The 26,214-nt window shown below is 39.9% G+C and overlaps 1 protein-coding gene and 1 long non-coding RNA gene across 15 annotated transcripts in view; one reads left to right on the top strand and one right to left on the bottom strand.

The window, feature by feature from the left end:
- The first annotated feature begins 98 nt into the window (after positions 1–98).
- On the top strand, positions 99–24,133 carry LOC138849058 (uncharacterized). The gene is made up of 3 exons (XR_011387437.1): positions 99–350; positions 1,483–1,545; positions 23,831–24,133. It is a non-coding gene; the product is annotated as an uncharacterized lncRNA (long non-coding RNA).
- ASB15 (ankyrin repeat and SOCS box containing 15) overlaps positions 16,794–26,214 on the bottom strand; it is a 57,674-nt gene continuing 48,253 nt past the window's right edge. For all 14 annotated transcript variants that reach the window (XM_051848918.2, XM_051848916.2, XM_051848919.2 and 11 more), the window contains 4 exons: positions 25,572–25,743; positions 23,144–23,714; positions 22,491–22,644; positions 16,794–19,199 (listed from right to left, as the gene is read on the bottom strand). In XM_051848918.2, the coding sequence (XP_051704878.1) occupies positions 19,021–19,199; positions 22,491–22,644; positions 23,144–23,714; positions 25,572–25,743 (1,076 nt within the window). In that variant the 3' untranslated portion in view covers positions 16,794–19,020. The remainder of the gene's footprint in view (positions 19,200–22,490; positions 22,645–23,143; positions 23,715–25,571; positions 25,744–26,214) is intronic.

The raw sequence follows: 26,214 nt of genomic DNA, 5'->3' as shown, positions 1-26,214 counted from the left end.
TTTTGAAGATGTTATTATGTGTGTGTTTGTTTTTTCAACACACATTCACCAGTTACCAATTCCAGGCTAGGTCTGTGCTAGAAGCTAGGATTACAAACAGAAATAGAAATCAGCGCAGTCAGTCTCTGCCCTCCAAGAGTTCATGCTCATGGGAGAGAGGCAGGCAGCTGACAACAAGACAGTGCAGTGATAACTCCAACCAGGCGCCAAGGAGAGAAGAGCTGCGGAGGACAGATGAAAATATGGGTGGAGTCTGAGAAGGTGCAGAAGTGGATGAAGAGCTTTCCAGGCAGAGCAAACACACAGGAGTGTGGAAACCAAAGCCAAGGCTGAGCTCTTTTGGAATTGAGGTAGGGAGTCAGTGGCGATGAGACAAAATGGCCTGACACATTTATTATTTTAAAGAAATTGTTTTGACATCTTGCTCTCCCCATCCTTTTTTTTTTTTTTTAAGCCACTAGCATAACGCTTTGGCAGGTTATTATAGATGATGAATATCTTTCATTTAAAGGATTCTATCAAGGAATCTGGGACTTTATTATCATCTAGTGTTAAGAGGACATCGCTGACATTCCCTCACAGCCATACTTTGCCTTCTTAAATACAGACAAATGTATCAGTCCTATATTAATAGATACCCAACCAGAGAGTGAGCAAAACTCATCAATATCTCCCAAAATCACAGAAGCAACTGTGCCAGAAGGCAGATACTTGTTAATACTGTTCATGGGCCGGCGCTGTGGCTCACTAGGCTAATCCTCCATCTAGCAGCGCCGGCACACCGGGTTCTAGTCCCGCTCGTGGCGCCGGATTCTGTCCCGGTTGCCCCTCTTCCAGGCCAGCTCTCTGCTGTGGCCCGGGAAGGCAGTGGAGGATGGCCCAAGTGCTTGGGCCCTGCACCCCATAGGAGACCAGAAGAAGCACCTGGCTCCTACCTTCGGATCAGCGCGGTGCGCCGGCCACAACGCGCCAGCCGTGGCGGCCATTGGAGGGTGAACCAACAGCAAAGGAAGACCTTTCTGTTCTTCTCACTATCCACTCTGCCTGTCAAAAAAAAAAAAAAAATACTGTTCATGGACATTACAGGCCCCTAAGAATACCTGTACCTGACCCCTACTTTAGCCCAACACTTTGTAGTAGAGGGAGATCCCACTTCCTAAAAGTAGTGACATTGCTTATGACTTGTATACTTTTGGCAATTCATATTCAAGAGACTTGAGAAGCCCCATCAATTGTTTTCTTACTTTAATTATCCCCAGATCTCGGAAGGACTTTGGTAATTTCAGGAATTATTTGTATTTCAGGATGTTTGTAATAGGTATTTCTATTTGTAATCACAAAATAACACTAACTGAACATTTTATATGAGCATATTTAATTTTAATTATATCTAATATTTATATATCATATGACACCGAATTCAGGCTTAATGTTTAATTTAGAAACTTATTTGTACTCACCCTCTGCCTTATTCTTCAACAGGCCTTGTCATTTACAACTTTAATGAGGGTACTTCAAAAAGTTTATGGAAAAATAGAATTAAAGGTAAGTTTATTTTGGTGCAGAAAATTTTGAAATCTTTGCATATATTTTTTATAACGTGCATTTTCCATGAACATTAAAAGCATTGTTTTTAAAGACATTTATTTATTTGAAAGTCAGAGTTACACAGAGAGGGAGAGACAGAGGGAGAGAGATCTTCCACCTGCTGGTTCACTCCCCAAATGGCTGCAGTGGCCAGGGCTAGACCAGGCTGTAGCAGGAGCCAGGAGCCAGAAGCTTCATCTGGGTATCCCACGTGGGTGACAGGGGTTCAAACACTTGGGCCATTTTCTGCTGCTTTCCTCAGTCTATTAGCAAGGAGCTGGATCAGAAGTGATGCAGCTGGGACATGAACATGCAACCATATGGAATGCCAGCATCACAGGCAACAGCTTTACCCTCTGTGCCACAATGCAGGCCCCCAAAATCATTCTTTAAATTATTTTGTATTTATTTGAGAGGCAGAGAGAGAGAGAGAGAGAGAGAGAGCAAGCGAGCCAGCTACCAACTACTCATTCATCCTCCAAAGTCCTGCAACAGATGATGGTTGGGCTGAAGCTGAAGCCAGAAGCCAGAAGCCAGAAGCCAGGAACTCCACACAGGTCTCCCTTAAAGTAACCCTAGTTACCTCCACCATCACCACTGCCTCACAGGCTCTGCCTTGGCAGGAAGCTGGAGTCAGGAAATGGAGCCAGGGATCCAATCCCAGGACACTCCAAGGTGGGATGCAGGGGTCTTAATCACTAGACTGGACATCTGTTCCCTCCATGAACTTTTTGAAGATTCATCATATGTAGTTTCAATGATTTGAAAGAGTTGATATCCTCAAGTTTGAAAATGTTTCATGAAAGTAACTACTGAGGTACTAAAACTCAACCAGCCCCAAATCAGTACTCTGACTTCCCCTTTTCTCCTTCCCCATCCCCAGGCCTCGCCTACCATTGCTGCATCCTGTGTTTCCTTTGTCTCCTCATACAACACCTCCATATTCAATCACAGTTCCAGGGTAATCAGCTCTTGAACTCCTGCTTTGCTTCCTGCTATTCTCTGTCTTGGATGTAAATTACTGTCCTGTATTCTTGTGATAGCAGCAGTGAACTAGTTAGTATCCCTGATGCATCATTGCTGATTCTCTCCCTCTTCCTATAATACAGGCAGTCTTTTCAAAACCATAATTTCATCAGGTCATTGCTAGCTTAAAACCCTTGAATGACTTCTGTCATGCCTCAGATACAAACTTCAGCAACATTCTGCCCCCCCATGTCCCCTCCCCACTCTGGGATCAGACCTCTTCACCTCTCTGCTCTCTGGCCTCAGCTTGGGTCACTTTCCCTGCCTCTCACTCGTGACTCACCACACTCACTCTATCCCAAATCACTGCATTTGCTCCTCCCTTTGCCGGGAGAGCCTTTGTCTCTTCTTCATTTTGCTCAGGTCTATCCTAGGGAGACTGGTCCTGATGCCTGAGGCTAGCTTGGTGCTCCTGCTGCTACAGAACTGCTTCATGGCAGGATCACACTTGGGATGGCTTATTTCCAATAGTTCTTCACAGGACAGGGGTTTTCCCTGAGGGAAAGGGCTGGGTCTGTCCCAGTGGCTGTCTCCAAGGCCTACAATGATTATTTGATGTTCAGGAAGTAGGTTGCATTAAACACACACACAACAGAGCCCATTAGTTGGAGTGTAGAGCAGGATGCATCCAGGTCTTAAAGAGACTGAAGATTCTACAATGCTGGAGATCTTCTTAAAAATAATAATACAACATTAAAAATATAAAACTAGTTTTAAAAGTGGAAATGTATTTAAAACAATAATAGAAATCATCACAAAGTACTAGGTCTTAGGTGATTCAGGCTTCCTTCTTCTGAGAGTTCTCCAAGTAGTTTTCCAGAAATGCTACCTGATAGTAACCAGAGCTCTCCACAACTGGAAACCCTGGTGCTCACAGGCCTAGACGCTCATGCTTCATGGTCAGTCTGAGCCTGCTTGAGTGTGGCTCCCATACTGACGAATGGACCTGTCTGGCTCCCAAGGGTTCAGATCTCAAGGTGGCATTTCTATTCATTTCATAGATGCCCTTCTTATTTAAATTGGCCTCTGTTGAATGATGAGGAAAAGTGGATCTCTGATCCTATATTATTTGCAAATTTGAGAAACTGGAAATTCTCTTATTATAAATGTCAAGGATTGATTTACTTTTTTATTAAGATTTATTTATTTATTTGGAAGAGTTACAGAGAGGCAGAGGCTGAGAGACAGAGAGATCTTCCATCCACTGATTCACTCCCCAGAAGACCGCAACGGCTGGAGCTGTGTTGATCCGAAGCCAGGAGCCAGGAGCTTCTCCTGGGTCTCCCACACTGGTGCAGGGGCCCAAGGACTTGGGCCATCCCTTCATTGCTTTCCCAGGCTATAGCATAGAGCTGGATTGGAAGTGGAGCAGCCAGGACACAAATCAGCACCCATATGGGATGCCAGCACTATAGGCAGCGCCTTTACCTGCTATGCCACAGTGCCTGCCCCCCGTCGATCTACTTTAAACAATCTGTTCCCAATTTTCACCCTTTCTACTAGAACCTGCCTTTTATTTTTATATTTTTAAGCCTTATCTAATCTCTCTCACTGTTGCAGGTGCAAAGTTGCTTCCTGAAATAGATCTAGCATGTTTCCCACAGCACAGAAGGGTTTGAGTTCTCAACATTTCCCACAGATGGTTTGTAATAAGACTGTTGAGAATGTTAAGGCTTCTAAGGAAGTTAGATTTCCAACTTTACTCTGTTTGTTTGTTGAGAGCTTCGCAAATAGCCGGAGAGAGGCTCTCAGGGGAGAATGTCAGGCAAAGGTCAGGTTCTGGACAGACAGCTGGACAGACCAAACAGGCTACAGGGATCAGATGAGAACTGGCAACTCCCTTATCAGGTCTTCACTTTCACACTTGGCAGCCAAGCAAATCTCCCAGTTATGCCAACGTGTGGTAGTGAGCGTGAGTCAAATTTAAAATTACTGGAGCTATTTATAATAATATCTTGCAATTGTTTGATATTTATAGTTTGCAAGGTACTTTTGTATACAGCCAATGTTCCAGGTAGTATATCATAGCAATTTGATCTCTGTTTAATAATTGAACATACTACTACTTACTACTAGTTACTACTTCAACACTTGAATAAATAAATACGATTACTTCCATTTTGCAAAGGATGAAAATGGATTTTCAAGTCCTGAGAGGTTAAGAAATCTCTTTAAGTATATCTGAGCTTGTAATTGATGAATATAGTTACGTTCTGTAAGTGTAAGCTGCTTGACCTTGAGGTCTACTAGTTGGTCATTTCAAAATACATCAAAATGAAATGGGATGGAAGAGACTTGTAGTAAAGCATGCAATTCATGACCTGGTGTGTAGTGGGTGTGATTATCATTTGTGAATCTGATTCAGACATGTAAAGATGTGTCCTGGACAAGTAACAAGTAAATGAACAGATAAACTGATAATGTTAAAGCTCTAATGATAAAACCAAATGATGTTCAGAATCCAAAAGTGGGAAATAGCTGAATTTCATCTATTGTGTTTCTTTTTTATGCAACATTAATAGGAATTCCACTTATGAAAGAGGAGACATTTGATATTCACTGACTTTTTTTTTTTTAAGATTTTATTTCATTTGTTTGAAAGAGTTACAGAGAGGTAGAGAGAGAGAGAGGTTTTCCATCCACTGGTTCACTCCCCAGATGGTTGTAATGGCCAGAGCTGCACCGATCCGAATCCAGGAGCCAGGAGCTTCTTCTGGGTCTCACACGCCGGTGCAGGGGCCCAAGGATGTGGCCCATCCTCCGTTGCTTTCCCAAGCCATAGCAGAGAGCTGGATCAAAAGATGAGCAGCTGGGACTCAAACCGGCGCCCATATGGGATCCCGGCGCTTCAGACCAGGGCTTTACCCATCTGTGCCACAGCACCGGTCCCCATTAATTGACATTCTAATAAAGGGAATTTTGCTTGGGGGAAAATAGATCTCTCATTCATTTCAGCAAGTGTTAGTGCTGGGTTTGGACAGATTGCCTCACTATGCTGTAAGGAAGAATGATGTGGCAGGCAAGCATCCAGGACATGGTCCTTTTCCTTGAGACACTCTGTGCTCAGCTTTATGACAACTGCACCTTTAGAAAATTCCAAATCCCACAGGGCAGTGGTACCTTAAAGAGCAGAAAAGTTGAGATCCAGGGCCAGCGTTGTGCTATAACAGGTTAAGCTGCTGCCTGCAATGCTGGCATCCCATATGGGCTCTGGTTGGAGTCCCAGCTGCTCCACTTCTAGTCCAGCTCCCTACTAATGCACCTGGGAAAGCAGTGGAAGATGGTCCAAGTGTCTGGGCCCCTGGACCCACCTAGGGGACTCAGAAGAAGCTCCTGGCTTCTGGCTTTGGCCTGGCTCGGCCCTAGCAATTGCGGCCATTTGGGGAAAGAACTAACATTTGGAAGACCTGTCTCTCCTTCTCTCTCTGTAAGTCTGCCTTTCAAATCAATAAGATAAAATCAAAGCAAAGCAAAGCTGAGATGCTGCTATGAAGAGAGAGATGGGAGGCAAAGTCAATCCAGGAGCAGGAACACGGGAACTCAGTGTGCCCAATTGTGGTCCTATCAGTGCTTGAAAGCTCATACATGGTTACTGAGTTTTGTCATCTACAATTTTATCACGAGAATCAAAGAGAGTCTCTCTGCATAGACTCGCAGTTCCTAACTGACAATTCCTGACACAGTACCTTGTGTTCCTGAGACCCACAGCCTGTTACGTGTTGGCCCTGAATTCCCCCAGCACTCATCTCCACACTCTCCCATTCTCCTTGCTCTCTTCAATTGCATCCAGTCGGAACTGGAGCTAAGGTGCTGCAGAAGACGGATCCCGCTGGTAACCTCGTCCCTGGCCCTTCACCACGCAGGGAACCTTTACTGCCAGCCCTCAGAACTGCATATTTGTCTGCATTTATTTTTAAATTTAAAAAGAGAAAAAGGTAGAAAAGTCATATTACAGCTGGCCTGAGCATGTTAGAGGCTTGCCGAGCAAGCTGCATTTGTCTAGATTAAGGGCCCAGATAAGATGTATGAAGACAGCAAACATTGTGCTGCCCTTGAAGACCACATCATCTGCTTTTACTGATCTTGTCAGTGCGTCAAAATGAATAAATTGTGTGCTGCTGCCAAGAACCAAGTGCTTCCTCTGAGTCACATGACTGTTGTTCAGCTGGGCCTCCTCAGTGAGGTTATAACACTGGATCATCTGTCAGTGAGAGACTTGCTTCTCTTACTCCTTTTTTTCCAAGTAATTTTTTACAAGATTTATCTGAAAGAGTTACAGAGAGAGAGGGAAAGACATCTTCCATCTTCTGTTTCACTCCCCAGATGGCTGCAACAAGCCAGTGCTGGGCCAGGAGCTAGGAACCTCATCCAGGTCTCTCCCGTGGTGGCAGGGTCCTAAACACTTGGGCTATCTTCTGCTGCTTTTCCCAGGCCATTAGCAGGGAGCTGGAGCAAAGGTGGAGCAGCTGAGACAAGAACTGGTGCCCATATGGGATGCCAGCATTGCAGGTGGTGGCTTTACCCACTATGCCGCAACACCGCCCCCATCCCAAGTAATTTTTCTTGTTTTGAGTGGGAGAGAGAGACAGAGAGAGAGAGAGAATGACCGACCACTGGTCATTCTTCAAATAGTTTGGAAGCAGGTGCAAAGCTGGGATCTGGAAACCCAACTCAGGTCTTCCACATGGATGTTGGGAGCCTAGTTACTTGAACCATCAGCACTGCCTCCCAGGGTCCACCTTATCAGGAAGTTGGAATCAGGAGCCAGAGCCGGGGATCAAACCCAGGCATTTTAACTGGGATGTGGGTGTCCTGGTGTCGTATCTGCTAGGCCAAATACCTTCTTCTAAAGTGATGTTATGAGACGTACTTTACATGCAATAACATTTGCCCACCTTAAGTGTGAATTTCAATTTTTTTTTTTTAGTAAATTCACCAACTTGTGCAGCCACCACTACAAACCAGGTATATTATTCCACAAACATCCCTTGTGCACATTGACCCATGTTCCCATCCCCAGTCCAGGCAACTACTAATCTGTTTTTTCTCTTCAAATCTTTGCCTTGTCTGGATATTTAAATAAATGGAGTTGTGCTTTGTGTCTGACTTTTCTCATATACCCAATGTTTTTGAGGTTCACCTATGGTACAGCTTGTCGATGAACAATATTCCATTGTATAGGCATGCCACATTGTGTTTATATGGTTGATGCATATTCTAATTTCTTCCACTTTTTGATGACCTGAAAATAACGAGATAGAAAGAGCTTGCGTTTGGGGTCAGAAATCCCAGGCTGAGCCCTAGTTCTGGCCTTTAATTAATTTAATTAACCACATGATTTATTTCTTCATCTGCAGGAAGGAGGTAATTAACCTGCCCTGCCCTGCTGTTAGAGTTCTTATATGAATCAAGTGAGAGGGGCTATAGTGGGTAAAGCCGCTGCCTGCTGTGCCAGCATCCCACATGGGCGCTGGTTCCAGTCCCGGCTGCTCCATTTCCAATCCAGCTCCGTGCTATGGCCTGGGAAAGTGGCAGAAGATGATCCAAGTCCTGCAGCCACATGATAGACCTTGAAGAAACTCTTGGCTCCTGGCTTTGGACTGGCTCAGCTCCAGCCGTTGTGGCCATTTGAGGAGTACAGATCTCTCTCTGCCTCTGCCTCTCTGTAAGTCTGCCTTTCAAATAAATAAATACATCTTAAAAAAACAATCAAGTGAGATAATGTATGTGAAATGCTTTGTGAACTGTAAAACAGAGGACAAATGAAAGGCATTGTTATCCAAGCAGACTTCCAGACATATTCAAATGAATTAAATGTTTCTCAAGATTCTTTCCACATTCATGACCTTAGGAAACACCTAGACTTTTCTTTCTGTGAACTTTCCCTTGTCAAAATTTGTTAAGAAAAGATTTACTGTCATTCTGCCTCTGAAATTCACTTGCATTTTAAACTTTACTTTTGATTGATTGTCAAGTAAAAAGCTTTGCTTCCTCTTTAAAAGAGTATCTTCAGGGGCCAGTGCTGTGACACAGTGGGTTAACGCCCTGGCCTGGAGTGCCAGCATTCCTGATGGGTGCCAGTTCTGGTCCCAGCTGCTCCTCTTCTGATCCTCTGCTCTCTGCTATGGTCTGGGAAAGCAGTAGAGGATGGACCAGGTCCTTGGGCCCCTGCACCCACGTGGGAGACCCAGAAGAAGCTCCTGGCTCCTGGCTTAGGATCAGCACAGCTCCGACTGTTGTGCCAATTGGGGAGTGAACCATTGGATGGAAGACCTCTCTCTCTGCCTCTCCTCTCTGTATAACTCTGATTTTCAAATAAATAAATAAACCTTAAAAAATGTTAAAAATCACAGCACACCGGCCATAGCGGCCATTTGGGAAGTGAACCAATGGAAGGAAGACCTTTCTTTCTGTCTCTCTCTCTCTCACTCTTCTTGTCAAAAAAAAAAAAAAAAGTTAAAAATTAAAAAGGAAAAAGTGTCTTCAGTTACAATAGACTCACTACTCAATGTAGTTGAAGTTCAGGTTTAATCAGGGTACCCTCCAACCCACAGAGTAAATTTAATCTTTTTAGTACCTCAACTAATTATTTAGTGTGGCCTCCCAAGAGTGGACTAGGTGGATAGTTAAGGGCAGATAAACAGGTTTCCAGTCAGTTGAAGAAAAGCCTAAGCAAATGTGAGCATCCTCCAGTCACAAGTGATTAAACTTTTGCTACATTTAATCAAGGTGTATTCCGAGGACAGCACCAATTAACTAATTAACATATTAATTACACGGCATACTGGCATCCCATAATGAGTGCTCGTTTGAGTCTCTGCTATTTCACTTCCAATCTATCTTCCTGCTAATGCACCTGGGAAGGCAAGAGAGGATGACCCAAGTACTCGGGCCTTGGTGACCCAGGTAAGGGAACAGGATAGAGTTCTGGACTCCTGGCTTCAGCCTGGCCCATCCCTGGCTGTTGTAGCCATTTTGGGAGTGAACCAGTGGATAGAAGAAATCTCTCCCTCCCCCTACCCCACTCCTCTTTTCAAATAAACACATCTTTAAAAACAGCAGCAACAGCTTCTCAGACCATAAAGGAATGAAGTTGGAAATTAGCAACTCAGGAATCCCTAGAGCATATGCAAACACATGGAGATTGAACAACATGCTCCTGAATGAACAATGGGTCATAGAAGAAATCAAAAGAGAAATCAAAAACTTTCTGGAAGTAAATGAGGATAACAGCACAACATACCAAAACTTATGGGACGCAGCAAAAGCAGTGTTAAGAGGAAAGTTTATATCAATAGGTGCCTACATCAAGAAATTAGAAAGGCACCAAATAGATGAGCTTTCAATTCACCTCAAGGATCTAGAAAACCTACAGCAAACCAGACCCAAATCTAGTAGGAGAAGAGAAATAATTAAAATCAGAGAAGAAATCAACAGGATTGAATCAAGAAAAACATTACAAAAAATCAGCCAAACGAGGAGCTGGTTTTTTGAAAAAATAAACAAAATTGACACCCCATTGGCCCAACTAACTAAAAAAAGAAGAGAAAAGACCCAAATCAATAAAATCAGAGATGAAAAAGGAAATGTAACAACAGACACCACAGAAATAAAAAGAATCATCAGAAATTACTACAAGGACTTGTATTCCAGCAAACAGGGAAACCTATCAGAAATGGATAGATTCCTGGACACATGCAACCTACCTAAATTGAACCAGGAAGACATCGAAAACCTAAACAGACCCATAACTGAGACAGAAATTGAAACAGTAATAAAGGCCCTCCCAACAAAGAAAAGCCCAGGACCAGATGGATTCACTGCTGAATTCTACCAGACATTTAAAGAAGAACTAACTCCAATTCTTCTCAAACTATTCAGAACAATCGAAGAAGAGGGAATCCTCCCAAATTCTTTCTATGAAGCCAGCATCACCTTAATTCCTAAGCCGGAAAAAGATGCAGCACTGAAAGAGAATTACAGACCAATATCCCTGATGAACATAGATGCAAAAATCCTCAATAAAATTCTCGCCAATAGAATGCAACAACACATCAGAAAGACCATCCACCCAGACCAAGTGGGATTTATCCCTGGTATGCAGGGATGGTTTAATGTGCGCAAGACCATCAATGTGATACACCACATTAACAGACTGCAGAAGAAAAACCATATGATTATCTCAATAGATGCCGAGAAAGCATTTGATAAAATACAACACCCTTTCATGATGAAAACTCTAAGCAAACTGGGTTTGGAAGGAACATTCCTCAATACAATCAAAGCAATCTATGAAAAACCCACAGCCAACATCCTATTGAATGGGGAAAAGTTGGAAGCATTTCCACTGAAATCTGGCACCAGGCAGGGATGCCCACTCTCACCACTGCTATTCAATATAGTTCTGGAGGTTCTAGCCAGAGCTATTAGGCAAGAAAAAGAAATTAAAGGGATACAAATTGGGAAGGAAGAACTCAAACTATCCCTCTTTGCAGATGACATGATTCTTTATTTAGGGGACCCAAAGAACTCTACTAAGAGACTATTGGAACTCATAGAAGATTTTGGCAAAGTAGCAGGGTATAAAATCAATGCACAAAAATCAACAGCCTTTGTATACACAGACAATGCCATGGCTGAGGAAGAACTTCTAAGATCAATCCCATTCACAATAGCTACAAAAACAATCAAATACCTTGGAATAAACTTAACCAAGGACGTTCAAGATCTCTACGATGAAAATTACAAAACCTTAAAGAAAGAAATAGAAGAGGATACCAAGAAATGGAAAAATCTTCCATGCTCATGGATTGGAAGAATCAATATCATCAAAATGTCCATTCTCCCAAAAGCAATTTATAAATTCAATGCAATACCAATCAAGATACCGAAGACCTTCTTCTCAGATCTGGAAAAAATGGTGCTGAAATTTATATGGAGGCACAAGAGACCTCGAATAGCTAAAGCAATCTTGTACAACAAAAACAAAGCCGGAGGCATCACAATACCAGATTTCAGGACATACTACAGGGCAGTTGTAATCAAAACAGCATGGTACTGGTACAGAAACAGATGGATAGACCAATGGAACAGAATTGAAACACCAGAAATCAACCCAAACATCTACAGCCAACTTATATTTGATCAAGGATCTAAAACCAATTCCTGGAGCAAGGACAGTCTATTCAATAAATGGTGCTGTGAAAACTGGATTTCCATATGCAGAAGCATGAAGCAAGACCCCTACCTTACACCTTACACAAAAATCCACTCAACATGGATTAAAGACCTAAATCTATGACCTGACACCATCAAGTTACTAGAGAACATTGGAGAAACCCTTCAAGATATTGGCACAGGCAAAGAATTTCTGGAAAAGACCCGGGAGGCACAGGCAGTCAAAGCCAAAATCAACTATTGGGATTGCATCAAATTGAGAAGTTTCTGTACTGCAAAAGAAACAGTCAGGAGAGTGAAGAGACAACCGACAGAATTGGAAAAAATATTTGCAAACTATGCAACAGATAAAGGGTTAATAACCAGAATCTACAAAGAGATCAAGAAACTCCCCAAAAACAAAACCAACAACCCACTTAAGAGATGGGCCAAGGACCTCAATAGACATTTTTCAAAAGAGGAAATCCAAATGGCCAACAGGCACATGAAAAAATGTTCAAGGTCATTAGCAATCAGGGAAATGCAAATCAAAAGCACAATGCGGTTTCACCTCACCCCGGTTAGAATGGCTCACATGCAGAAATCTACCAACAACAGATGCTGGCGAGGATGTGGGGAAAAAGGGACACTAACCCACTGTTGGTGGGAATGCAAACTGGTCAAGCCACTATGGAAGTCAGTCTGGAGATTCCTCAGAAACCTGAAGATAACCCTGCCGTTCGACCCAGCCATCCCACTCCTTGGAATTTACCCAAAGGAATTTAAATTGGCAAACAAAAAAGCGGTCTGCACCCTAATGTTTATTGCAGCTCAATTCACAATAGCTAAGACCTGGAACCAACCTAAATGCCCATCAACGGTAGACTGGATAAAGAAATTATGTGATATGTACTCTTTAGAATACTATACTGCAGTAAGAAACAACGAAATCCAGTCATTTGCAACAAAATGGAGGAATCTGGAACACATCATGCTGAGTGAAATAAGCCAGTCCCAAAGGGACAAATACCATATGTTCTCCCTGATCGGTGACAACTGACTGAACACCAAAAAGGAAACCTGTTGAAGTGAAATGGACACTATGGGAAACGGTGACTTGATCAGCATAGCCCTGACTGTTAATGAACAGCTTAATACATTATCCCTCTTAGTAGTTTTTTTTGTCTGTTCTACTTAATATGACTGGTTTAATTCTGTAATTAATACACAGTTATTCTTAAGTGTTGAAAATTAACTGAAATGTGATCCCTGTTAAACATAAGAGTGGGAATAAGAGAGGGAAGAGATGTATAATTTGGGACATGCTCAAGCTGACTTGCCCCAAATGGTAGAGTTAGAAACATAGCAGGGGATTCCAATTCAATCCCATCAAGGTGGCATGTACCAATGCCATATCACTAGTCCAAGTCATCAATTTCAGTTCACAATTGATCATAATGAAAGGACTAAGAGTCAAAGGGAGCACATAAACAAGTCTAGTACCTGCTAACACTAACCGATAGAATAAATAAAGGGGAGAGTGATCCAACATGGGAAGTGAGATACTCAGCAGACTCATAGAATGGCGGATGTCCTAAATAGCACTCTGGCCTCAGAATCAGCCCTAAAGGCATTCCGATCTGGCTGAAAAGCCCATGAGAGTATTTCAGGCATGGAAAGCCAAGACACTCTGGCAAAAGATCTCTGTGAGTGAGATCCCAGTGGAAAGAATAGGTCTTCAAAGAAGGAGGTACCTTTCTCTGAAGGGAGGAGAGAACCTCCACTTTGACTATGACCTTGTCTAAACAAGATAAGAATCGAACTCAGAGGGCTTCCATAGCCTTGGAAACTCATGACTGGAGCATAGGGAGATTACTGATGCCATAGACAGGAGTGTCAATTGGTAAAGTCAACAACAGGAGTCACTGTGCACTTACTCCTCATGTAGGATCTCTGTCTTTAATGTGCTGTGCATTGAGATTTAATGCTATAACGAACACTCAAACAATATATTTCACTTTGTGTTTCTATGGGGGTGCAAACTGTTGAAATCTTTACTTAATGCATACTAAACTGATCCTCTGTAAAAAAAAAAAAAAAAAAGAAATTATCAACTCCCAACTTGACTCTCACTGGGATTAAACATGACAATAGGTCTGATCTGATTTCATCATCATTTAAAAAAAATCATCTATTATTTTTCACTTTATGTTTCTGTGTGGGAGCAAACTGTTGAAATCCTTACTTAATGTATACTAAGCTGATCTTCTGTATATTAAGATAATTGAAAATGAATCTTGATGTGAATGGAAGGGGAGAGGGAGTGGGAAAGGGGAGGGTTGTGGGTGGGAGGGACGGTATGGGGGGGAAGCCATTGTAATCCATAAATCGTACTTTGGAAATTTATATTCATTAAATAAAAGTTAAAAAAAAACAGCAGCAACAACAAGAAGACATATTCAGATATTCAGAGACATGGGTTGTTAACCACAGTCTATCATGTCTCATTATTTAATTTCCACAAAGCATAAAAAAGCTGCCTTGAGAAGGCGGAGTGTGGTTTGCTTCAAAGAGAAATAACTGGGCACTCAGTCCAAAGGCAGGTAACACATTTACCACCTTCTACATCTTCTACCTTACCTGACACCACAGGCTGTGTTCAAGAAGCTTTATCATTAAGCTCCTAGGGGGATCCTGAGATGGCAGACTTCCAGGGCAAGGGCAATTTGCTGCCCCCAGTTCACTAGAATCTAAAGCATAGAATGTGAATTCCTGTCAAGTGCCTTTGGTAGAATCACTGGCCAATCCAGCATTTGAACTCAGGGGCTCCCAGTGCCCAGATTCAAATTACTAGACCGCCTCCTTCTGAAAACAGCAAATCCCCAGACATCTCCAGCATTCCCTGAGATTACATAACACGGGCTACTGAGGTCAAATAAGTCTGCTCCTTCTAAATATATCTCTATTCCTTTGTCAATAATTGATGATGAGAGCATTACAAAGCAAAACAAGTCATGAGGTTTTATGTGCTAAGGAAAATTCTCTGCTAAGTTTTCATCCTCTGGGTGCTGCCCAACTATTTAGATATAATAGATGCCATAAATCACTTACATTATTTTTCATGCTTTCATATTCAGTCATGACAATCTGAAGGTCTATAGCATGAGACCAAACCTTTCAACTTTTGCAGCTCTGGCCCTGGACACTACCACTATCTAATAATAATAATAATAATAGTAAGAGCTCTTATTTCATGTGCTCTTAGTGCTCATACTAAATCAAAATCAAGCAGCTAATAGTTTGCAAGAGCTGGCTCAAGCTGCCTCAAAGTCTGTTTTCTTATTGATAACATTTATTTGTATAACTTAATATATTATCAAGGTAATCGGTATGTTTTACATATATTTTGTATTTTTAATTGAAAAAAATTATATTTTATGATGTACAAGATGTTTTGAAATATGTTTACATTTTGAAATAATTAAATTGAACTAATTGACATATTCATTACTTCACAGTATTTGTCTTTTTGTGTGTGTGAAAACAGGTAAAATGTAGCCTCAGTAATTTTCAAGTATACACTGTGTTGTTGTTAACTATATTCATCAAGCTGCAGAATAGATTTCTTTAACTTATTCGTGCTCACTGAAACTTTATATCCTTGACTAAATCTCCTCAACGTTTCCCCTCTACTTCTCAGTCCTGGGTAACACCATTCTGCTTTCTTCTCATGAATTTGCCATTTTTAGGTTCCACATGTAAGCAATACTATGTGGTATTGGAATACAAGTGTATGTCTTGGCTATTTACATTACATATGACACTGCAATGACATGACATACTTCAGTGCATGTATATATATGTGTTACATGTGTAGGTCATATATGTGCACTTGTGTGGATGTGTATATATATGTGTGTATCATATTCATTCTGTTACAGAGATAACTTGAGGCAACTTAGAATTTTTAGATGTCATAAACGATTTCTGATTTGAAAGGAGGTGATATACAAGATTTGAAAGGCGGTTATATATAAGAGTAATGACACTTGAAACTGAAATTTGGATACGAATTTCTGGTGAAAGGTCAATGCAAGAGAAAGGATTAAGTGTGTTCTCTGCGTCTTGAGAGACTCCATCTTCTGGTTGGACTTGTGTGTACTGATTTTTCCAAAGCCTGCCTATGATGGGGTTCTGCCTGTGAATACTTTCTGCCCAGTATGCAAACATTTTCCTATCTTCTGTGCTGTTATCCGGGTGCTTGGAAACATGTCCTGTGACTCACTAAAATGTTCAGAACACATGGCAGGTCTTTAACAAGTTCATGGCAATGTGTATTATGAAAATTCTATGCCTGACATTCAATATTTACATTTCCTATTTTTCCAGAAGCACCTGGTTTCAATGTATGTCTTGAAATTATTTAGCCAGAAATGGAGATATTCTTTGGTAGTGGCCTGCAGAAAAGCAAAACAAAACAAAAATCCCTCCAGTGAAAGTTCGGATGTACTTCTTCTTTCTCGTTATACTCTCCATTTGATACAGTTCAAAACCCACAGCCACAGACTTTTTGGCAGCTGGGAAAGGTGGCATTGGAGCTGGGTCGCATTGACTCCACAGAGGGTCAACGGGTACCACTGCAGAATTTTGGCTTCTGCGAAGCTCCTGGGGAGATGCAGCTGTTGCCTTCTCCTGGATAAAGTGACGTGCTCGGGGAGAGGGAGTCCTGAGGAGCTAGAAATCAGCTCCTCTGCCTATCTGGCCCTCCCAGAAACAGGAACCCTGCTAGAAGAGTTTAAAATGTGGTGAGCAAAAGACCCCATCTGTTTCGGACACAGCAATTGCTCCAGTGTCATGAGACACAACTTCCTCATGGGTTACAAATACTAAAAGTACTCTCTCAAAACCTATAGTGTATGCAGCTAATTTATGATTTTACAACAAGGTATTTCATAATATATCTACACAAAAATGCTCAAACTTCAGTGTATTACAGTTTAGTGCTTGAAGTATGAAGCAAATTGTCATTTTCAGTACCATTTTTTATTGTCATTTATTTGGAGTAATAACTACAGGTAACAAAGCATTTTAAGTACAACTAAGAAAGCAACACAGGAATTATGAAATCATGTACAAAACATTACAGTTCAAATTAAATGCTTTACAGTTTAATTTATACAAAATATGTTTCTATGTAATATAAGAGGTTAAAATTACAGCCTTAACTGTGTCCTTATTTATACTTATTTACCTTTCAAAAATAGCCAAAGTTAAATACAAGTTGAAAACTTTACAAACCAGTGAGGTATTCTTATTGAAAAATATAGGAACCTCTAAAAATAAATATGAGAAAATACATTATTAAAATCTGATAACAATAAATCTAAATGATTATATTAACCAATTCACAAATTCAAAATTATCATTTGAGCATGAGGTTACTGATTATTTTTCTGAGGGTCTTTAACAACATTCATTCGTTTGATATGTGCAACAGATAATTACTGTACACCCTCTGCTTTAGGGAATGTGTTTGGTCCTGAAGAAATTCTGGAGACAAACAGATGTAGACCCTGCTCTCATGGAGCGTACAGTCTAGGGGGGAAGACGCACAGGAACAATCCAGCAGAAATTCTGGGTAGTAGCCTCTCAAGCTAGAGGAAGCCACATCTAACCTGGGCTCTGCAGGGTGAGGGGAGTTCATCTGACCCAGAAGGGCAAAAGGAAGTGGAAAGAAGGCTCAGGTAGGAGGAGAGGAAAGGCAAAGACCTATTCTACAGGTCTGTTCTACAGCAGTCCTCACACAAAGGTCCTCAGTTACTTCTTGGACCTTGATTCCATTTTTACCCATCAATGGGACAATGAGGAAAATGCTGTATGTCTTTTCAATGTTAAAGTCACTACAGCTTAATGACTGAGTTTGGGACCATTTTATTTTCTGGCATGAAAATGACCCCTCTTAAGAAATGACCATGGTAGCATTTTTTGAAATAGATGTTTTTTTTTAAAAAATTAAGGGAACAAAAACTACTGCTGTGCTATATAAAATTTCAAATCTGGGAGTCACTGTTCAAAGAATAAACTTCTAGAAAGTGTTTACCATGGCTAAAGGGGAGGGAGGAGAGGGAGGACAACAAGAGGTAAGGTTAAGAAGGCAGGAGTGAGAGCATGAAGGGCCATGTGAAAACCTTGGACTTTATCCTCAGAGCACGGGGGAGTGAAACTCTATATAGATTTATGATAAATCTGTTTGAGATGCTGTGTGTAAGGACATGCGTGTTTGGGCAAGACAGAAGGTGTGCAAGCCAGATAAGCTGCACTGTGTAATGCCAGGGAAGAAAAGGTAATAGCCAGAAATTGAGCCAAATCAAGAAGCCTGCATGTCAGTAGATGACTTCAAGAGATACTAGGATTTGGTAATTTGTTATAGCAGATGAAGAAAATGGGGTAATCCTTGTCCAGGCTTTTTCTTTTGGAAATTGAGTTGATCATTGTGCTAACTACTGAGTTAGAAAACACAAGAGAACAGGGCTTTTTATGAAGGGAAGTGGTGATTTCATTTGGGGTCCTATTGAATTTGAGATGTGTTTTTGTTCAAATGTCCATAGGCCAGTTGTCTACCGAAGCCTCAAGCACATGAGAAGTGCTGCACTTTCAGCATAAAGGTTGTAGTCACCAGGAAAATGACTGTAGCCAAGAAAGTGGAGGAAATTTCCCAGAGGACATAGCATTAGAAGAAAAAGAGGAAAGGAGAGAAGACCACAGTGTCAGATGCTACAGGAATCAATTGGAAGAGGGACTGAAGAATGCTCACTGCTTTTGGCAACAAGAATATAGTTGCACTGGAGGCAACAGGGTCCAGATGTTGGTGCAGGAAACTGGAGCTTTTTTATTTAGTGGGGCTATCAAAGAGAAGAGAGAAATAGGCCAGCACCTGGTGGGAGATGTAGGTTTGAGCAAAGGATTATTATTATTATTTTTTTAATATAGAGACTTGATTGTGGCTATTGTAGGAGTCACTTGATAGGGAGAATTTGAAGACTAAGTTCAGATAATCAATAGAAATACAAATACAAATATTCACTTAAAAATGTAAAGATCCTTAGACATAAAATACATCATTCCCATAAGAACATGTGATCCACCTATAAAATTGACAGTGACTTTAAATTCACTTAAATGATTCTAAGCAATTCTCTGAGGGAATCATATTTTTAAATATTTTTTAAAATCATGTTTTAAAATAGTATTTTAAAATTCTGGCAATTTTAGCTCTTGCCCATAGAGATCATACTCTTTAAATAATATGTATTTTTGAATAACTGGTGGTAGAGGAAGCCTCTTCATTAAGTCTGGCTGGCAGAGTCGCTGGAGTCCCATAAGTCTTCGGATTTTTAACCGGCATAAATGCTGTAGCGAACAAGGATTCTCTAAAATGAATAGGGAACAAGCAAATATTAAAAACAATATTAGTGGACAGATGCACAAGATACAAGCTGTTTCAGACTAACATGCATGCTGTCATTTTGAAAAACATGTGCACACTTCAGCAACTAGTGATTTTATTTGAAATTCCAGTTGCAGGTTAAGTGTTTGGACTACATCTCCAGCATCTAAGCTCCATAGGAGCAGAGATTCAATCTGTGTCTGTGCCAGGAAGAGTCTGGCTCATTGTGGGTGTTCAGCTAGAAGCTGGTAAATGAATGAATGGATTTGATTTAAGAAAGTCTCATATCTCTTTCTGTTTAATTCTTGGTATTATACAGATTTTTTTTACTTCCTCTCTCTTTTGGCAATCTTTCTGATGAGTTATTACTCAAGAAACATTGATACAAATCCATGCATTATTCATAGCACAATCTGAGCTTTGCCAGTGTCTGACATCAAAATATTTTATATTTAAAACATATATAGATACCAATGTTACTCAAAATGCTAGTTTTATCATCAATTATTACTTTGCCTATGTTAAAAGTGCTGTATTGATATATTAGGGTACTTTTAAAAATTCATAGAAAGTGGAATTAAAAGATCAATTTATCATGGAGCAAAACATTTTTTAAAAAATTTCGTAATAAGCTTTTTCCATGAAGTTTTTGAAGACCCCTTGCATGCATGGATTTCAATTTTTTTTGCACCAAAATAGACATCTTTTATTTCCTTTTTCCTACAAACTTTTAAACAACCACCCATACAAGCAATATGAATGCATAAAAGAGCAGCATAGCAGATACACTTAGAGGTGACCTCAGGACACAGTCAACTTGGATTAAAATCTTGGCTCTGTCACTTAGTATTTGTGTGACCCTGGACAAGTTACTTAACCCCTGAGATATGAGTACTCTCATTGTGAAATGTGGTAATATTGGGAAATACCTGACAAGGTTGTTTGAAGATTAACCAAATTAGTTCACACAGAGCATTAGAAAATAGGCACCTTTAATTATTCAATAAATACTATCATTCGATTTAATAATCATACTGATGACTTTTCTGTTACATTTGAGATTTATTAAATTTATTTATTTAAAAAAACTGAAAGTGTTTTTTAAAGATTATTGAGAAGAAATTGTTACCACAACAGGCAGGAAAATATAATCTAAGTTTTTAAAACAAGTCATAATTTTATTATTTTCACTAACAAGTATGTGAGTACTTCAAAAAGTCCATGGAAAATTGAATTAAAAATTTATCATAGCTCAAAAAATTTTTGAAATCTATGCATAGTTTTTAAAATATACATTTTCCATGAATTTTCTGAAGATTCCTTGGACACTGCCTTCAGTATATCTGGATAATTCTGACATCCAGTGGTTAAGCATGCTCATAGCAACTACCTGACTTGTATAAGACAAACAGCAACACCAAAGTCCTTTTTTTTTTTTTTTTTTTTTTTTTGCCTACTTGTATTGCCTTTCTAAACTCATCAGAATTGGTGACTCTTGCAATAAAAATACACGAACAATTAATATTTAGAAATAAAACCTTAGCTATAATAGGAAGTGCAGTAGCAGTGTAGAAGTGCTTTGAAGCAAAGCTGTGTTTTGAAGTAAGGCAGACAAGAGTTAAATTCCTTGTCATGTTCTGTCTAAATTTTTGGGAATTATTTTAACAAAGCTTTACTGTTCTTTCCCTTGTAATCTCCAAGCTGTTTTAAGCTTGTTAATTATAAGATAAAATACTGGTAGAGAAACTACACATAGGAAACTTTCATAAGTTGTTATAAATATTATTAGGTGATCATCTTTGATTATGCCCCTGCTCATGAAATACGATACCAGATATCCTAGGGTTCCCTCCACAGTCCATCCGATCTGGGTCTCTTCCTTCCCCCATAAGCACCTTCTTTTCTGATTTGTATCCTAATCACTTCCCTTAGAGTTTCATCATCTGCAAGTACTATCCCTACACTAAAGCATACTATTTAAATTGCTATGTCCTTGAAGTCTCTTTTAAGCTACGGTTTCTTCTCTTTATGTCCTTATCATTTTTTCAATGTGTTTAAAGATTTATTTATTTGAAAGGCAGAGTTACAAACAGAGAGGGAGGCGTGGGGGGGGGGGGGCGGGAGCGGAGATGATAGAATCTTCCATGTGCTGACTAACTCCCCAGACGGCTGTGAAGCCAGGAGCCAGGAGCTTCATTTGGGTCTCTCTCGTGGGTGCCAAGGGCCCAAACATTTGGGCCATCTTCTGCTGCTTTTCCAAGGCCATTAGCAGGGAGCTGGATCAGAAGTGGAGCAGCTGGGACGTGAATCAGCTCCTATATGGGATGCCACCATTGCAGGTGGTGGCTTTACCCGCTATACCACAATGCTGGCCTCTAAAAGTTCATTTTCTTTTAAAGCCATATTTTGAAAGAGGAGTCATAGCCAATCTATGACATTTTGTCTTGTTTCTATTTGTATTTGGAGTAATGTAAACTGTGCTTCATTGAAACAGTTATATTATGGCTCACTTTCATGATTATAATTACATTTTCACCTAGAAACTACGCTGTGGCCTGTTGACAGCACAAATCTTTGATGGTAGGACTTTGTCAATTAAGACCTGAGAGAGTTTCCTGCAATGTCCCTGAGAGGGCAGAAGATGAGACAAGTGTTTGGACCTCTGCCACCCAGGATGGAGTTCCTGGCTACTGGCTTCAGCGTGACTCAGCCCCAGCTGTTGTGGCCACTGAGGGAGTGAACGAGTGGATGGAAGAGTTTCTCTCTCTCTCCTCCCTCCCCCTTTAAAACAAACAAATAAATAAATAAATAAATAAATCTTTTTAAAGATAAAAGACTTCCAAGAAAGCATATCAACAGTGTAATTCTAAACCCTTCCATTCATTCATTTACTCTGTAAATATTTATTGAGTACTTACTGACACCAGGCTTGCCCTTGAGAATACAAAAGGAAACAAAGCAGATCCATGCCCACATGGAGGTTGCAGCCTACAGATCATATGATAGATATTACAGAAGCTAACTCTAAAAAATGAGTTGTGGTTAGAATGTTACTATAGCTATACTATTACTCATTATACAATTAAAGAGTTGGAAAATATCAAGAAAACAAAAAATGTGTAACAAAATGTGAAGAATGATTTTTAAAACTCCAGATAATTCTGAAAATAAAGAACTGAAAAAGCATCGAAGAAGACATTAAGATACATCCCTCATGTAAATTTTCAATTAAAAAATGTAGGCAAAACTTTTTTTTTTTTTTTTTTTTTTTTACCTAGTATTTGGCGGATTTCTGGCCATTCTCTCTGAACTTCTAGTGCAGACTTCAGTTTAGCACAAAGGGGGACATAATCCATGTAATCAATGAGTATTCGAATAACGCTGCCTACCAAGTGTTTCATCCAAGGAACTGTAATAAACTCACAAAACTGAGAAAATTGACAAAATTTAGTTTAGTAGTAGTTTTTTTATACCACATACATAAGCACTAAATTTTATTGTGAAAAACCACTCTTTCTCTTGTTGTAGGAGATAAATACCTTCTTGTAATAAACACAAAGTGGAAAATTAATTGAAAAGTTGTTTCCTTGTTTCAGTGAAGCTATGAGCCCCGAATGCATGTGCACAGCTCTGAAGTTACTGTGATCAGCACAACAAAGAGTCCCACTCCTTTCTCTGTAGCCCCAGTATTCTATCAAATAGGCATAAGTGACAAAAACATGCGCTTTCACAATCTTCTACATTTGTTCCAATTGTTTTTTTTTTTTTTGGCTGGTTTTATTTTTACACTCCCATATCATTGCAAACAATAATTCAAGAATAAAATTTTTCCAAGATTAGGGTTGGTTTTTCTCAACAGCATTCCTAAGTGAATTACATTTATAAGAATTAGGATGATGCAATGAAGAAGAAAATGAGGTAACTCACCGGGTTGTCTTTTATCACACAAGATGTCCATCCTGGAACTACCTCTTCCTCTATCTCCAACCACACAAATGAATTTCCAAAGATGTCCCCATGCATGCAGTCAAAGCACATCTCCACATGATAGCCATTATTCAGCAATAGCCTCAGCATGACTTCATCATTTAGGGCATACTGAATGGCACTGGGGAAATGAGTGTCATTCACATGCATAAAATAACAATTAACATTAGCTCCATAGGAGAGAAGTAGCCGGACGATTTCATGATTATTGGCCCTGACTGCCACAAGTAAGCAGTTGAGGGGATCTAGGTTTGGGTCTGCACCTGCAGTCAGAAGGACTTCTGTGCAATGGATATCATTATTAGAAACTGCAAAATACAGTGCAGTCTTCCTCTCATCATCGTAGCTCTGGGAGATGTGCTCAGCAAGTAGGGTGTTGACATCAAACCCATTTTCAATGAGTAGTTCCAGGCACTGTGCATTCTGTCCATCTGCGGCTGAGTGGATTGGAGTTAGTCCACTTTTCTCAATTGCATGTTTGGATGTTACTGGGATGAGATATTTCAGTGCCCTAGAAAAAAAGAGTGAAATATCCACATGGCATAAAGAAAACCAAGTCATTAAATAAACCAGATTCCTCACTAAATGAGTGAAAACAGTTTGTTTACTTTTCCTTTTTTTCTCAAGATGATCTTATACAGAAACATGTAGCTTGGGCACTGAGACCTGGCTGCTCCACTTCCTGTCCAGCTCTCTGCTGTGAATTCGGAAAGCAGTGGAGGATGGTCCAAGTGCTTGGGACCCTGCACTCGCATGGGAGACCCAGAGGAAGCTACCGGATCGGCGCGGCTCTGGCCGTTGCAGCCAATTGGGGAGTGAACCATCAGATGGAAGACTCTCTCTCTCTCTCTCTCCCTCTCTCTCTCTGCCTCTCCTCTCTCTGTGTAACTCTTCCAGTAAAATAAACAAATCTTAAAAAAAAAAAAAAAAGAGAAACATGTAGCCTTTGTTTGTTGAGCTACTACTATTTAGCACAATTTAGTTCAGTTTTTTAGGTTCCTATTCTTCCAGTCTTATGTTTGGTCCTATAGTTGTGATTCCTCAGGTCCCCCCACCCCTGCATCTTCCCATCCATTTCTGAACAGTAATTTTTATAAGCAGCCAGTGCTATTTAATAGGAAGCATGAAAGAAAAATAAGCCCTTCTGATGCCACAAAAATGCTTTGTAATTTTGACAATTAAAATCATGGAATCATAGAAAGTAAAAGCTGGAAGTGGCCTTGGATATCATTTAGTTCAATGATTTTATTGACTATGAAGTCAGGAGAGGGAAAATGACTTGTTTAAAGTCTCACAGTTAAGTATAAAGAAAATACCAGAATTTAAGCCTTGTAAATTCTCATTAATTATTCCTGTTTCACTGATTCCTAAGCAATCTGTTCTTTACGTTGGTCCTGTATATACTGTAGTCTTCCACACAACATGCAATTGAATATTAACCAAAGGAGGAGTCTTTATTAGTCCATCAATCTTGCAGCAGGCCAATTGAAATAACTGACCACAGTGTACATATCTTAAAGTACATGTAATAAATAGTTGTGAATCTCTCACTTGGTCAACTAGCTAGACACGTAGGAGAGCCACAGGCAAGGATAACTTGATCTCTTGTGCACAATTCAGAGCTACCATGTGTGAATTTATGAACACTGGGAGGAAATCCAGGTAAACTTTAACAGCGTGTCACTTAGCATCGGTTACGCTTCATTGACCGCTCAGCGAACGTGGTCACTGAAAATGATCAAGTCTAACTACTCCAGAGTTTTAGAATTTATGAGATATATTTGATTGCCTAAAGCCATCTCCTCATGGTGGACAATTTAATAAAGTGATTCTCGACTAAACGATGTGATGAGAAGGACACATTTTGTGACTTAAAAATCTATTCACTGTTTGTATGTAATAAAGAAATCTGAACTTATAATGACACTTTTATGTTTAAGAATATTTTGACATTATACCAAAATACCCTGGGGATACTAGAAGATAACGGGAATAATACATAGTATTTCCATAAATTTTAATCCTTTGTTAAGGGCAGTTTTAAAAACTCCATTGCCTTTTGTTAAACAACTTTTTTTTTTTTTTAACAGAAAAGGACTCTTGGGAAGCTTGTGCAGAATGCTCATATTTTATAATTTCTTAAAAAGAATTTTTTCACAATAAAAATAATATAAATTCATTTTGTGGAAGGGAAAACTATGAAAAGAAGGGAGAAAAATCAAGTTTTAATCATCTAAATACAAAGCTTGTGAACTTTTGCTTACTTCTCTTCAGATTTTTGGGAGTATCCTTAGAGAGTGACTTGTGATTATAATAATGCAATTTTCATTTTTACCTTAAAATGATCACCCTATAATTTATTACTCACAGATAATGTCCCTCATAGGCAGCTCGGTGTATAGGAAGATGACCTGCTCTGTTAGGCACATTGCCACTTGCTCCATATTCCAGCAGGAGGGAAATGCAGTCAGGGTTGCCACTTCCGGCTGCCTCAAACAACAGTGATGCCCCATCATCTGCCAAAGCAAGCACGTCACCACCTGGTGGAACAGACAGGTGGCACAGTGATAACTTTGTAGCATCATTAAAATAGTCCCCTTAATAATAATCTGTTGTTTTCCTTTCTGGTAATGATGTAAATTTAGAAGTGTAGGATTAAGCACATCTGTGTCCTCAATATTTTCAATAAACACTCACATGGAAAGTTTCAATTTATTAGAAAATCTTTGCATCACAAAAACTTGACAGTAATCAACAAGCCTATTTTCCTTTCAGGAAAAGGTATCATTAGGCCTTTTAATTTGAAGGCAATAGTTAATACTCTGTTTCAATTTAACAAATATTTATTTGACCACCCTCTATATGGAAACACTTTGTGTGAATTAATCTGAGTACTTTAAGAAGCTTAAAGGGGAAACAAAACAGAATACCATCAGAGAACACAAATAATATGACATCCAAGTGACGCGAGAACTAGGAGGCTTAATATAAGGGGAACAGCTGTGTGTTTG

The sequence above is a fragment of the Oryctolagus cuniculus genome, chromosome 3, assembly GCF_964237555.1.
Source record: "Oryctolagus cuniculus chromosome 3, mOryCun1.1, whole genome shotgun sequence".
In the NCBI taxonomy this organism is placed as follows: Eukaryota; Metazoa; Chordata; class Mammalia; order Lagomorpha; family Leporidae; genus Oryctolagus; species Oryctolagus cuniculus.
This window is presented reverse-complemented; position numbering and strand designations above follow the sequence as displayed.